Source organism: Hyalella azteca, unplaced genomic scaffold, assembly GCF_000764305.2.
Source record: "Hyalella azteca isolate HAZT.00-mixed unplaced genomic scaffold, Hazt_2.0.2 contig5386, whole genome shotgun sequence".
Taxonomy (NCBI): domain Eukaryota; kingdom Metazoa; phylum Arthropoda; class Malacostraca; order Amphipoda; family Hyalellidae; genus Hyalella; species Hyalella azteca.
In genome coordinates, this window is record NW_025935579.1 from 1,187,964 (window position 1) to 1,202,845 (window position 14,882).

Here is a 14,882-nt window from a genome sequence, read left to right on the forward strand (position 1 = left end):
AAAAATCGGACACCATATTATTATATTTTGTTATAAACAACCTAGAAATGCCTCTTATAAATTATATAAGATATAATCCATACTAAGGCAAAAAAATTTTAGTTACTTCAATTGAAGACGAGTGTTGGAGGTGATACAGCAATTGGCAATCTGGCATCGGTAATTCCAACAATATTGAGTTACCGATTAATAAATAGTCACCATTACCAAGACAAGAGTTAACAGAAACTGGGCTGAATGATCTTCCTACTGGTCATGGTTCAACCATGCTACTGGCTACTGGGGTGTTAAAAGGTAAAAAAAAGGAAGAATACATGAATATATAATAACGTAGATTTTAACGCAAAATAACTAGTGACTAGAAGGCGTACACGTCGAAAAATACCTACATAGAAGGAAGGAAATTTTTGAGCTTCAGCTTCAAAAGTTAACTGACGGAAGCTTTAATACTAATTATGACACCTTCTACTACGGAATGATAAAATAATAATAATCGACTCGATAATTCATTGTCAAGGTTCAAAATGGATAGGTAACCAAATAACCAATATAAAAATATTACAAGTTCCATCATTTCCATGAGCTAAACGTACCCTCTGATATATACAGTTGGCATAGAAAAAACTCCACTAAAAGGAAAAAATATATCGTTAATAGTCGTAGTTTTCATAGCAGATGTTGACTCGGATGTCAAATAGGTATAATAGGTCATTAGAGTATTACTTTAATTATAGATTGAGCAGACACTCTTGCGCATTCGGCAAGGGTTCCAAACATCACATTCATTGGTCATTCATCGAATCAATATTGAAAATGCTACTAATTACTATGGAAACAATTGATAAAACCCATTTAAATAATAAGTCAATATTACAAGAAATAAGATACATGTTATCAAGGCCTGATATAAATAATTCTTAAACTGTGAGACAGTATACCATGAAAGCTTTGGGCGTAATTAACCACGAAGAGTCTAAGATGAAAGTATATAAATGGTGCTACATCAGACTCATAAAAAGTAATTGGAGGGAGGGACAGAAAATTTCGTTCACAATCGTAATGGAAATAACGACTCAAATCATGTCAGAAAAAAATGAACAGCAGGCTCAACGTGAGAAGTAGTTTGAGTACGGTATGGTAATTATGTATAATGAGCGGCAAGAATTAGTACTAACGGCGACGCTTCATTAATTATTGATTGGCAAAAGTTTGTGTTGAGGAACATTTAAACGGCAGATACAATCGGCGGTAACTATATGACAGAAGCGATAAATCACAACACCGAATTCCAAATATTCTACGACCGTTCAACATAAGACATAGAACAAAACGAACATTACAACATTATGTTGCATGGAATGCCAAAAACGTAGTAGTATTCTATTCCTTCGAAGTAAATAAAATTGTCACATTGAATGGCATGTGTCAAAGTCTCACCACACAATAACAAATTTCAACAATGAAAACGAATGAGTGACCCTTTCGGCACAGTCTTAAAAAAATGGAAATAACGTCAATAAATACATAAATAAAATACCATGAATGATGCTGCTTTAGGCAGGTAGTGAAAAATCAAACTTGATCAAATCTAGTTATGAAATGAAAACTAAGATTACTCCTCTGAAAATTTATACCAAGTCTTTTCAACAGTTTAACCGATAATAAATGAAGAATCTTGAACCCAATGAGAGTTGGATGATTCGTGTCATGCAGAAAAAATTAATCTAGCGCTCAGCCAGCTATCTGAATTGCCACTTGACTTTACGGGAACTTACGAAAAAAAATTAAGAAGGCATTTTGAAGGATCGCCTGCAAAATAATTTGAAATTGGTTTTTAAACCCATAAAATTTCACAACTTATATTTGTGTAACCAAGCTCAAACTTGTATGTATAGAAGAATGTCAAAAAGTGGAAATTAATACTGAACAGTAACCATTAACTCTTCAAGATTCGGAACTGAAAAACAAAGAGAGATCGCGAAATTTTCAATAGCAATCAAAACTGTAGAAATAAAGCCGTGCATCTAAGTGGTTCCCAGTCTCAAATGGTAAAAATCGAATAACAAAACATTCTAGTTTCAAGATTGTCGGACATGATCAGCAGCTGTAGTGAGGAGCACACGACTAAGACTCAGGGCCAGGAATGGGGCCCAACACGACGGCCATGAGGTGCTGTCCTTCCATGATGTGGCTCAACGACTTCCCTGCACGTTAAGAATAAGGTACATGAATAAGATAACAAACAAAATAAAACGAGCACTGATTGAGACCAATCGACATCACAACAATATAGATTAATGAATCCACTCAATAAGTTTGACCGCAATAAAAAGCTGCATTGTACCAGAGGCTACGGTTATAAACTAAAAAAAAAACTGCGTTTTAACACATCCATGCGACAACATTTCTTCTCACTTCGAGTCACCGACATGTGGAACAGCCTCCCTGATAGCATCGTTGATGCTCCGAGTATGAACGCCTTCAAGAACAGCCTAGACGAAGCTATGCAGGAGTATATCTTCAGTCTTGAAATGCCTAGCACCTAACGGACCAGGCAAAAAGTCCAGCAGCTATCTCAATCAATCGTCAGTTATGGAAAGATCGGGTTCCAAAGGCCGGATCCCTTGTGAATCAAGTCACGAAAAGTACAAGAATCGGCAACAGGCCTATTTCTTCAGTGCCAACACTTCTATTATCTTAACTATGAATTTAAAAGCAAAGAAAAGTCCACAAAAATTCAAATCTTTATAGAAAACGTTTCGTGGGTCTCTGAGCATAAGGGCAGGAGTTGTAGAACTGTCCGGTTCTACAATTCCTGCCCTTATGCTCAGAGACCCTGGAATAAAGATTGCGTGACGTCATCCCGACGTACGCAGTGCACGATGTGCATCTGTGAAAAAACACGATCATAGTGCACGATGTGCATCTGCGTACGTCGGGATGACGTCACGCAATCTTTATTCCAGGGTCTCTGAGCATAAGGGCAGGAGTTGTAGAACCGGACAGTTGCTATCGCGCCCCCCTCATTCGGCTGTGCGCGCTCACGCCGAGCAGTGTGATGTCCCCATTTCTGACAGTGACTTTAGGGTGTTAGCTTCCACCTCCGGTACTTCCGATTTGCGCATTTTAGAATCACTGTACATCTTTAAACTTAGGCCCAGTTTGAATTCAGCTGCTAGCTCCTATCCCCTTGAAATTGTTAATAGATAGTTCTTTTTATTTTTTTTTTGCTCCGTCTATTACTTGTAAATTTAGGGTTTTAATTTCGATCTGTACTTTCAATGTATTAATTTGTGACTTCTGATTTGTGATTCTAGATTCTACGAGCTGACGACGGAGCTGGTCTCCGAAACGTTTTCTATAAAGATATGAATTTTTGTGGACTTTTCTTTGCTTTTAAATTCTTAGGTAATTTGCGATTTAAGCAAACAAGTGATATAAATTCTATTATCTTCTATTGTTAACTAGACGTTAATCCCCTCCGAGACCAGGCGGAAATACAGTATATACAAAAAACATTTGAGGAAGTATCACATCTGATAAAAGGCTGGTTGGTGAACAACCTGACGCTACTGTATAATTAGGTGCTGCAGGTGACATTACCTCTGATGAAGGGCTGGCTGGTGGGGAGGTGCTGCAGGTGACATTACCTCTGATGAAGGGCTGGCTGGTGGGGAGGTGCTGCAGGTGACATTACCTCTGATGAAGGGCTGGTTGGTGAGGACTTTAACGCTGCCGTAGTAAGAAGTGGGGTGGGTGGCCAAGGCTCTCAGCTGTCTCGCCAGTTTGCCGCCTGACTGCCACCACCAGCGGTCCTCACACGCGCTGCTGCAAACTTCGTGGCACGTCAAGCTGCCATACATACCAACACGATTAAGACGGCTTAGTACTTAGTCTTAGTCACGAAAGTGGAAATTAAGATCAGAACAGTATACAAGAAATGGGACTACAACACTTTCGGAATACGAGGTCCAGAACATGGGAAACCAAAACACGATCAGAGCGAGAGACAGTAAAACACGAGCAGATTGAGGAAATTAAACAGGTTTCTATAGAAAAATAGATAAAGATTCACAACAGATAAAACAAAATTAAGTTAAAGTACTTTAAATTACACTATTCTGAATAGAGAGAAATGAAATCAATTGCTAGATTATTGAAGTTCAAACATCTTCAAAAGCAAGGAAATTGAAATGGGTTTGCATCTGTAATAAAAACCGGTTGATATGAATGAAATTAAAAACATGCTCAAAATTTAGGAAAAATGAAAGAAGGGAAATTATAACATGTTCCATATGAGAGAAACCCGGTTAAGGAAGAGAATTACAAACATGTCGGAATTGCACTACAATAACAGCTGCACAAGTACAAATTCAAACAGTGACTTGGTGGCTACCTTCAAAAATTACTGCAGCACTAAGGAATTTCATAACAAAATATATCACAATCGGATAAAATATATGCAATTTTTCACTTTCATTATCGTATCACCACAAAAGCGCCTCTTGCATACGCAGGAAGCAAGAATTAGTGCTGCATCTTTGTCATTTGCGAGATTACAACGCATTAAAGCTTAAGAGCAGAATGCTTCAGGCTGAATATAATGCAAAAGCAACAAAATTATCCAATGAATATTTTGAAGTCTCACTGGAAAGGATGTTCCTCTTTTAAGGGCTGTTGATCGAGCACTTTGTACTGCTTGGTGTTGATATTGAAGACGAAAGTGGAGGAAGCCTTGAAGAGCTTCCGTGTTTTGGTGGAGGGTGCAGGGTCCAGCCTGCTGGGGCTCTGCGTGGGGCGCTTGGCACTGCGAGTCTTGTGGGGGCTGAGAGGGTGAGGCACGGGGAGGTTGTCGGCCTGCACCAACACGGACGCCACCGCCACAATGTTGCCCGTCTCTGAACACACCTGCAATATTGTGTGTGGGGAAGAAATGAGTTTAAATCGGTTATTGGAAATTCATGAATGTCAGTGAGACAAACGTAAAAAAGAAGTAGAAGAAGAAACGTAAAAAGAAACGAAAACATAACGTAAATTTCATTAGAAATTTATAAATTATAGACCAACGTTACTTTAGTGAGACGACATTGTGTGCACGGAAGAAATGAATTTTATTTGATTATTCGAAATTCATGAATGTTAGTGAGACAAACGTAAAAAAGGTAGGTAGTGGGTATGTAGGGATCTTAGCTGAATATTCAGGTGTACTGTGGGAAACACAGGGAGTACAAGAACAATAGTAACTAATGTGCGGGACGTAGAATAAGTTATGGTGTTGACGATCCCGTAGCAGCGTAAGAATTCAGAGCAGACTTGTTGTGGGACCAAAGCAAGGACTAGTTTAGTGAATTCAGACAACTGCAGAGGTATGTGCAACTGTCGATATTTATCAATATTGTATTTATTTGGTGTGTTGATACTATGCGAGATATCTAATTACACGACTAATTGTAAATTTAATTTAGTTCATGTAGGGAGAAGTCAACCAGGAAAGAAGATTACGAGAAGCTGGTATACTTGGAAGACTCAGGGTTCCTGCATATCGAACTCTAATTCTGTGTTATGTGGAACTATATGTTCAGTGCTATGCCCTAGCATATGATAGAAGAATCAGTTCGGTGCCCTGAAACTATGCTCTAAACCTATGTTCACGTTAACTTTGTTCACATGTTCGTAAATTAAGTGTTCCCTTTTCGTTTAAATTAAAATAATTGTGTTAATTGAGAGATCTTTATTGAACCTCGGCACGGAAGATCATTACAGGGTGATTTTCAAATATGTAATTTGATTCTTATTCACTTATTATTTTCCTCTTGCATTGCACTACGGCACGTGTGGTGGCAAGCTCTGGCGACTATCATACATTGAAGTCAGCACGATACAAATTTTCCCGAGAAAGATTTAAATGGCGATCTCTTTCGTGGCTGTCAGGCACCATGAGCGTATTGTCTCACCGCTGCACTGTTAATATCGCTACCATTATAGAGAAACGATGTTTTCGCTGTGCGAATTTCGAGGAACTTTAGCGGGGAATCATTTAATTGTTCTTTTTTTTTCATCCGTAAAGCTACAACAAAGATGCAAAAAAGTCAGGCATAATTTCATCATTTGTCTAGCAAAAACGTACCACACTCGAGGTCGTAGCATGATGCTAAAACCTGTAGTCAATAGGGTTGGGACAAGAAGCAACAGCTAAGACTTAAACACCGTATTTTCACGAAGAAAAATCGTCCAAACCATCATTGTAAACGTTTACCAATATCAGCAGAATTGATTTTTTTCTTCTAGTAAAGCATTGATACAAAAATCTAGTATTGATACAAAAAACTATGCTAGGAAAAGAACGAAGAATAGCAAAATAAAATGATGAAATAACTACATAAAATAGGAGTTGACTTACATCAACAATCTCGACGTTATAGTCGCTGCAGCTTGAGTAACGCTTGCCCGCGACGCGGCAGAGTTGGTGCGCCGTGTCGTGGCAGAACTGCTCCACGTCCAAGCTCAGCTGGCGCACCTTCACACATGGCATCGACTGCAATAAAGTCGGGCAAATGTTTTAATTTATGACATGACGCGCGGAAAAACAGTGGCATAGATTAGACACTGTTCCTGAATGTAGCACACAGCCACGGGCAGGGTAATTTATAGAAGTGTATTTATGTTTTTCCTAATGACGGGAGGTTAACACGTAAATAAATGTAGTTTAGCACACGGTAATATAGTGAGTGAGCCTCCAAATAGTTATCGCTATCTACCTAACAGAAGCGTCGAGTACTCACTATAAATAATAGACTAGTTTAAGGTGGTCACATCTGATGTAGTGAGACGGTTCCAGAAGCGAAGGATAGAACAGGTGGCATAGATAGGAGTGGAGTGGTGACATAAACAGGAGTGGAGTGGTGGTATAGATAGGAGTGGTGGCGCAGATAGGAGTGGTGGCGCAGATAGGAGTGGTGGCATAGATAGGAGTGGTGTCATAAATAGGAGACGTGTCATAGACAAGAGTGGCGTGATAGATAAACAAAACAAACAACAGGGTAAGGCAGAAAGTCTCACGAGTTTCTGGGCGGTGGGGGCGGAGATCATGTGCATCTGCGTGTAGCCTGTGCCGTGCACCTCGAGCGGCAGCGCGTTGTGGTAGCCCGTGCAGCTGCTCAGCTCGTCGTCTGCAGGACAAACAAAAAAGTCAAAAATTTGACAATAAACTGAGTATAAATAATTAGCCTATATCATAATTCTATCGCATCATTTTTAGAATAAAATCATATGGAATCACGGTCAATAAATAAGAGTTTCCAACGATTCTCCAGAATTTGTTTTGGAGTGTATACATGATATATGGTCAAAATATAAAATTTCCTTTCAACTACTTTAGGCCTTTAATGGCATTTCTCAAAGAGAATATAATTATTTCTAATTAAACAAGTTTGCACACATAATATAAGCAGTTGGTAAGTCTGAAGTCAAACATGACCAAGCAATAAGACAAGGCCTGAGCGGCGTAAGGTAATATCAAGCTTGCCTATTGCAAGACCGGTGGATTGAATCACCGACACATGGAAACGAACGGTGCTTCACAGCTTGTGGGTAGAGATATCGACACTTTAAAACGAGCGGTGCTCAAAAGAATGTCCATAAGATTGCCACTAGGATACGAGCGGTGCTCAAAAGAATGTCCATAAGATTGCCACTAGGATACGAGCGGTGCTCAAAAGAATGTCCATAAGATTGCCACTAGGATACGGGCGGTGCTATAAGATTGCCACTAGGATACGCGCGGTGCTCAGAAGAATGTAGATAAGATTGCCACTAGGATACGCGCGGTGCTCAAAAGAATGTCCATAAGATTGCCACATAGGATACGCGCGGTGCTCAAAAGAATGTCGATAAGATTGCCACTAGGATACACGCGGTGCTCAAATACCTTCGATGTCAGTGATGATGGAGACCAGCTCGTCATCCACTTCGATGTAGCACCTGTTGATGTCCACCACGCACTTCAAGCCCTGTAACATAAAACACAAATAACTAATTTAACATCCGAGGTAATTAAATACATGGGAATATTCCTTTTAACTTAATGATAGCCGAATGACAGCTATGAATATGGTTATGAAGCGGATGAAATCCAAAAGTAGCATACAAATATAAAAGAATAAATTGAACCAAGCGTTCGAGACACAATAAGTAGGTGAAATTACAAGAAAAGTACAAGATCAGTATAAGATGTTAGTTAATCAGCATCAAATACTTATATTACTCAATCGGGCAATTTTTAATGTTGAGATCAGCTCATAAAATGATTAGATCTTAGATATTACACGTCAAGATTTTAACCTTAGTGCACTGGAGCTAGACTATCAGATTTCATCAATCAAGAAATCTTACAGAAAGTTTGCGCGTGTTAGTTCTCAAGCTGGTACCATAAATACAGTACCATGGCATTTCATCCGCTCTCCGGGCACCAGACGTCATCGCAAATGATTCCATAAGAATTCATCAGAATAAAAGCCTATTATACCAGTCACTGAGATTAGCGAGACTTTTACCGATTTTTTTTACCCGAAATTTTGGCCTTTTTTGTGGGTCATCCTTACCCAACATGGTCTAGCAAATGGGCGTGCACAAAAGTATTCGATAATTTGGACAAAATGACAGATTTTTTTTTCTGGGCGTTGCATCGAGTATTGTCAAGGTATCCCTGCGAGTTCGTGATGAATGTAAAAGTATTTCATCACAATTATACAGCAGATCGTGAGCTGCAAAACAAACAACGTAGACAATGTTTAATGTGATAGACACCACCAGGCTTCAGGAACTTCTAACGTACCTGTGAGTTGCCGCTCGCTTCCCCTTCAGTAGCGGACTGAGGATCAGTGGCAGTCGGTGGTACCCAGCTAGTGGGGGTGCGGGACGCGGGGTGGTTGGGGCTCACTCCCAACAGGGTTAAGTTCTCCTGTGATCCCCAAGTGGGCAGCCCCCACTGAGAGGACGCCGTCTGGGGACGTGAAGGATCGGCGTGAATTGCCAATTGTAATTCAAGAAGTGTAAGAGACAGCATACCCAGGCAGACAGCAAACGCTACCGAACTAATTCAGCCTTGACGATAATCTGTGGATTTTCACGAACTGCAATAATCGTTGAATGCAGCAACACAGAAGGCATCCGCACTTCTGTCGCTCCCACACATCATTAGTGACTGGCAGAAATTCATGTATGGAGATGGGTTTCATTTTTTTAGTCTTCAATTTTTGGCGAACAAAACTCAATTCAACTTCAATGACTGGCCCTTCTGCCTGGGATGCAACGTCCTAAACTTATGGCGGAGAGTAGCTCCGGGCCTAGACCAGTTCAGCCTCCGAGCGGTTCCGGCATGAGACAAAAATTTCAGCCACCGTGCAGTCCTCAAAAAGCTAGTCACCAGACAGCATAACCACCCACAAGTTTAGCCACCAGACAGTATAACCACCCACAAGTTTAGCCACCAGACAGTATAACCACCCACAAGTTTAGCCACCAGACAGTATAACCAGCCACAAGGCTAGCCACCAAACAGTATAAACACCCACAAGTCTAGCCACCAGACAGTATAACCACCCACAAGTCTAGCCACAACAGTATAACGACCCACAAGTCTAGCCACCAGACAGTATAACCAACCACAAGGCTAGCCACTAACCAACCATTCTTACCACCAACCAGTTCAGGTCAGCATTCTGGCAACCATCCTGTCTCGCCTCCGATAGCGTTATTCGAAGACTCACCTTTTCGCTTCTCTCCCAGTCCCAGCTCCATCTGTCATCTCTGGGCGAGAGAAGAGGGCTGGAGATGTTAGGGTTGATGGGCCTCAAGACTTCGTTGGGAGAGGCAATGCCGCTGCAGGGGCTCAAGAGGCGTTCGTACACATTCCTGAAATGCCCGTTAGTATCAGAGCTCGCGGACGGTGAAGCTGAGGCAGCCTCCGCACTAGCAGAAGCGGCCGCTGCTGCACGGGTGTGGTAGTCGTGAGGCGAGCCTGATGGAGTGGGAACCACCACGTGGCGGTCACTTTGCCGGCGATAACTACGGTAATTTGCGGGCACATTTTCAGAATTTTCGTCTGTGAACTCGTATTTTTTATCGGCTAACCGACGCTTTCTGAAGACACTGAGCTTCTCATGTCTGGAACTCTCAATTTCATCGATAAATTCGTACTCGTTGCCGGGGGTGGGAGACGTCAAGACGTGCGGCACGGTCGAATCGCTGGACCGGCGAGGCAAAGTCCGGGAACGTAGCCACGTTCCACCGGCATCGTCAGGCTCACTGGGTCCATCGTCGCTGTGCCAACGAGTTAGAGACGATCCTGGAGTTCCACGCACCTTAGGGGCACAAGTTCTCCCCTCGCCAGGGAAGGTCCTGCCGCGGGAAGGATTTGGAGACCAGGTCGGTGTGGGGGCGGGACAATGGCACCGAGACGGACTTGCACTGGCCGCGAGGTATACCGTCGAGTCGTCCGAGTCATCATTGCACGAGTATGACTCGCTCGACGACACGGCATTGGCAGAAGGAGACATGTGACTTGGTAAAAGATCGCATTTCTGAGGAGATCGCATTCGTTGTTGTGACTGACTTCTCGTTATTACAGATTTAGGGAAGTTGCTACAATGAGTGGAAGTTGCTTCTGCTGTGGGAACCATTTTAAGTTCACCATGTTTGAGCATATCAAATCTTAAATTAATATCTTTAACTGTACATAAAGAACTACCGCCAGAACTCGAGGGTTCATTTGTACCAATTTCTACATCGCTAGCACTATCAGTATCAATAACACCACTATTCACGTTGTAAGGTTTCGATGGAGGTAGATTATTAACATTACCAATTAAAATTTGCCACTCCCGATCTTTATCAGCCTCGGTCAGGATTCTTCTATCTTGACAAGCATCATTTTCTAGGTCACTTCCAGAACTTTCTTCCCCTCCGTCCACGAGGCATGAACCTTGGCAAGCTCTCGTCGTACCTGTTGCGTTGTTAGCGCCCATGCCTATATGTTCACAGGAGCCATTGTCTATAACAGAAACGCTGTTTTCCAACATTTCAACAACCATTCCAGAGACCGCAGGCACATCAGCAGGCGCATGTCTCTCATCCTGGACTCGAGGAGACTGCATGACTTGTAAGCCCGCCAGTCTTGCTTGATAGAGCGCATTCCAGTTTGAGGTGCCTAGCATGACACCAACATTGTTTGTGACGTTCGTTGTATTCTTCAGTGACACGCGGAGCACGTGAATGAAATTACCGGCGTTAAGAACCACCCAGTCACGATATTTGAGTTGCACTGAAGGCATGAAGCGAGGAAAAGGAGGCACCACATCAAAGCTTGTGTGCACTGTGTAGCCATGACGCAAACAGCTGAGACGAGCACATGTGTTCCAGCGTTCTGCCACTTCTGGTATGTGGGAACAAAACAAAATTATAAACATTCTATGATGCATTAAAGTAAGCACTCAGTGCTGGTGTGCTATGAATGGTTTAATATAAAATACATTAATATATGTAAAGTAAACTAGAATGTGTCTGAAAAAAATCACCACAGACTTGATCAACTACAAATTTACAATAATAAATTATTGGTGAGAAAAAACTAACATAGCACCAACATACCTTCTTCTTCATAAGATGTAGCTACCAAGGAGCAGGCTTTACAGCCTTGCAAGGATGGCACAGCAGTGATTGTGAGGTAACATCGTCTATTGCTACTCTGGTTCAGAACATCCGTCTCTTTCTCTAGGCTGTAGAGTGTAGAATTTAGGATCTTAGATCAGCACAAGAAAATTGAAGAAATACAAAACGGAAAGATGTGTCTATGGAGTCACAAAAAAAATAACAACACCACAATGAAGTGGTGAAAGAGAATTGGGAAATATTTTTATGACTAACCTGCAACCATAAACAAGAATCTTTGAGAGGTCATTGGGCCACTGGCAGATGGTGATGGAAAGGTTATCATAAGAGGTCTCAAGGATATCTTGGTCTCCAAAAAGCATCACCTCGGCAACCTTCCTGAGGTTTGCATATGGTACAACAAGCCACCAATGCAATCGGTACCTGCCCAAAAAATATGTGATAAATTCTGAACTGACTTATTTAATAAAACAAAAGTGTTTCCAAATTATTATGAATATAAATATGCCAAAAGAAAGACATTATTTTAAGCAATCACATTCAAGTAATTTTAAAGAGAATAACAAAGAGAATAACACTTCATCACAATTAGGCAGTGTTGTAATATTTACAATGCTAATATGTCTGTGACATTATATCCTAAAAATTAATCAAGCTGCACAGCACACAAATAATTCAGGTATATGATTCTCAGAAAATGATTAAAAGAATTGTTGTTCCAAATACGGAGACACATTTAAAATTGCTAAATCATTTGACAGAAAAGTTTAGACAATATTCATGGATTCATGAGACTGGAATCTGAAATTCTGAAGACACATTTCTCCTTACATCAGCAACTGACCTGTGTGTGATCTGCAAGGTGATGTCATCCAGATCACATGAGTAAGTGTAAGACAAGAAGAACTGTCCACACTTAGTGAAGCCCAGAAATATATGCCTATAGAAAAAACAGTTTGACAGTGAAATTCTGCACAAAACTTTATAATGACCCTTCAACAAATTTTTATGTGCTTCAGAGCTGTATAAATAAAACCAATTTTACACAATAATTATAGTTAGGACCTGCCATAAGATATAAAAATAGTCTATTAATAAGTTTTTACCTGGCACCATAATAGTTAGACAAAACATATGCCAGTCATTTTATTAATGCAAGATGTAAAAATAAATAAAAATAATCTGAAAACTCTCCAGTTAAATTTATTCATACCCTGCAGATAAAGCTGATAGTGGAGCAAGTTGAGCTAGAGGGAATGCCAAGCGTGGAGGCAGTTGATTGAAGAAGCGAAGTCTTGGACCTCTTTTGTGTTGACGGAGATCTCCATATACCTGTAACATATTTGAAAATTTAAATAAATATACAAATTAGGTCATCAAATAAATTCTATAGCATTAGTTGTCAAATGGTTTATAGAATTTACAGATATCATAAATTGAATATTAATTCATATGTAAGAGGTTGCTTTTCTCTGCACCACTTATATGAATGGTAATTGGTAATTAAATGAGACATGAGGGTTGGTCCGGTTGTACCATGATCCGAGGATATTGAGGAACAGGGTAAATGATTATATTGTATTAATTAAGATTAAAATTTGGCCTACAGTTTAGAATGATCCAAGTTTATAAGTTGGAGCTTAAACATTAATGTCTTTGGCATCCAGTTGAAATAAGGATATGTCTAGAGTATATGGTGTACTACTCTGACATTAATTCAAGTTTACTGTCCTGATTGATATGGACAGGAGCAGAATACCATCATCGGTCCTTGCCAAAGACTGAAGTTAATTGCTCAAGATGGAGCTTATATATCATCTTGTATATCATCGTTTGATGTCACCAAGGGCCTGACTTGATAAACATTAAAGAGGGAAGGCAAACATGGAAATGTTTATGAACATATTGCAATAAAGGAGATGATCTTTCAGCAAGGAAGATATAAATAAGGAAATATCCAGGGAGAAATAATATCAACATTGCCACCTTACACATATAAGGCATTTTTTAATATTACTTTTATTCATAGTGACAAACAAGATATTTTTTACAATTAGTTCATTTTTAATTCCCTCATTTACTCAAGATTTTAACCAATTTCTTATGCATGATAAGTCTGGTATCCATAATACTTTACTGGTCTACTTATAGCAATCAAAAATGAACTTGAGGGAGAGTCTAAAAAAGTTGCTGCTTTGCCACTATGCTTTTATTTGTAAAGCATTAGGCATTGCAATTTCAAATTCATATCAAATTATATAAACCAAATTGAAATATTAGGTAGACCCTAGAAAGAATTTAAGTTATTTGCAGGCTTACAAAATGGAAAATTGGGCATAAATAACCAATGAATTGGACATAAATGCCCCATCGGACATAAATATTCTTACTGGTAATTGAGAAAAATGACCTGTGAAACAAAAACAACTGTAACCATTTCTGCCCGCAAATCTACAAAAATGAACCATTTCCAAAATTTTTGCTGAATGAGTTAGAACAGAAATACAGATATGAGTGAAATTATCTACAAGCATAAGCATTTTTGTTTCATTATCTTATGTTTTTTGTTTTATTTTCCAGTTTGATTGACCTTAATAATTTTATTGAGTCAAATTTATTATTAAGGTCAAATTATTGACCTTAATAATTTTGAACACCATTAGTTTTAGAGCTGGAAGGTGGAAGATCAATTAATTGATGTCATTGAAATTTGAAAATAAGCATTTTAAAATAAAATTAGGTAGATTAATAGCCTTCTAAAATGCAAATTTATCAAGAAAAAGATCCACTATTTGTAGTGCAAAATGAAGGCCAGCCTATTTGTACAACTCTACAAGTCTCAAATTGATTCATAATCTTGCAATACGAAGTAGGTTTTGAAATGAGATTAAATTTTTACCTGGCGTAACGTTAATTTTTGAAGGAAGTGTAGCTTTTTTCTAGACGTGTTGAATGACTGTGTAGTCTTTCCTTTGCTCGACATACCACGGAATGGGTCCAGCACTTTATTTATTCAGTTTAAATTTATTAAAATAATAAAAAATTGCAGACACATTGAGCGACGCCTTAGCGGCTTTGACAAGAGCAGCGGAGCAGAGTTGTTGTTTTCAGTCAGCTGTGACATATAGATGAACAAAAAATTCAGCCAAGGGTATTTAATGCCATAAAAAGCTTCAGAAATTTTCGCAAAAACTCCAAATTTTTATCTATGGCTG

General features: G+C 39.7%; 1 protein-coding gene across 1 annotated transcript; it reads right to left on the reverse strand.

Annotated features, from left to right (window-relative positions):
- Window positions 1–309: 309 nt before the first annotated feature.
- Window positions 310–14,771, reverse strand: LOC108668992. Its single transcript, XM_018156276.2, has 13 exons — window positions 14,567–14,771; window positions 12,881–12,999; window positions 12,512–12,607; window positions 11,923–12,090; window positions 11,647–11,774; window positions 9,768–11,431; window positions 8,834–9,001; window positions 7,928–8,009; window positions 7,060–7,169; window positions 6,401–6,535; window positions 4,649–4,908; window positions 3,698–3,852; window positions 310–2,204 (listed from the first exon to the last, which is right to left on the reverse strand). The coding sequence occupies exons 1-13, from the start codon at window positions 14,648–14,650 to the stop codon at window positions 2,125–2,127; spliced, it is 3,249 nt and encodes a 1,082-aa protein (XP_018011765.1). The 5' UTR covers window positions 14,651–14,771; the 3' UTR covers window positions 310–2,124.
- Window positions 14,772–14,882: the final 111 nt, after the last annotated feature.

What these genes read in the sequence shown, in the direction of transcription:
- LOC108668992 (XM_018156276.2), bottom strand. Translation starts at nt 14,650, where the DNA reads ATGTCGAGCAAAGGAAAGACTACACAGTCATTCAACACGTCTAGAAAA. An exon ending in AAAAATTAACGTTACGCCAG is followed by an intron (nt 13,000 to 14,566) that starts GTAAAAATTTAA and finishes AATATGTTACAG; the next exon opens with GTATATGGAGATCTCCGTCA. An exon ending in CATCATCACTGACATCGAAG is followed by an intron (nt 7,170 to 7,927) that starts GTATTTGAGCAC and finishes TTTGTCCTGCAG; the next exon opens with ACGACGAGCTGAGCAGCTGC.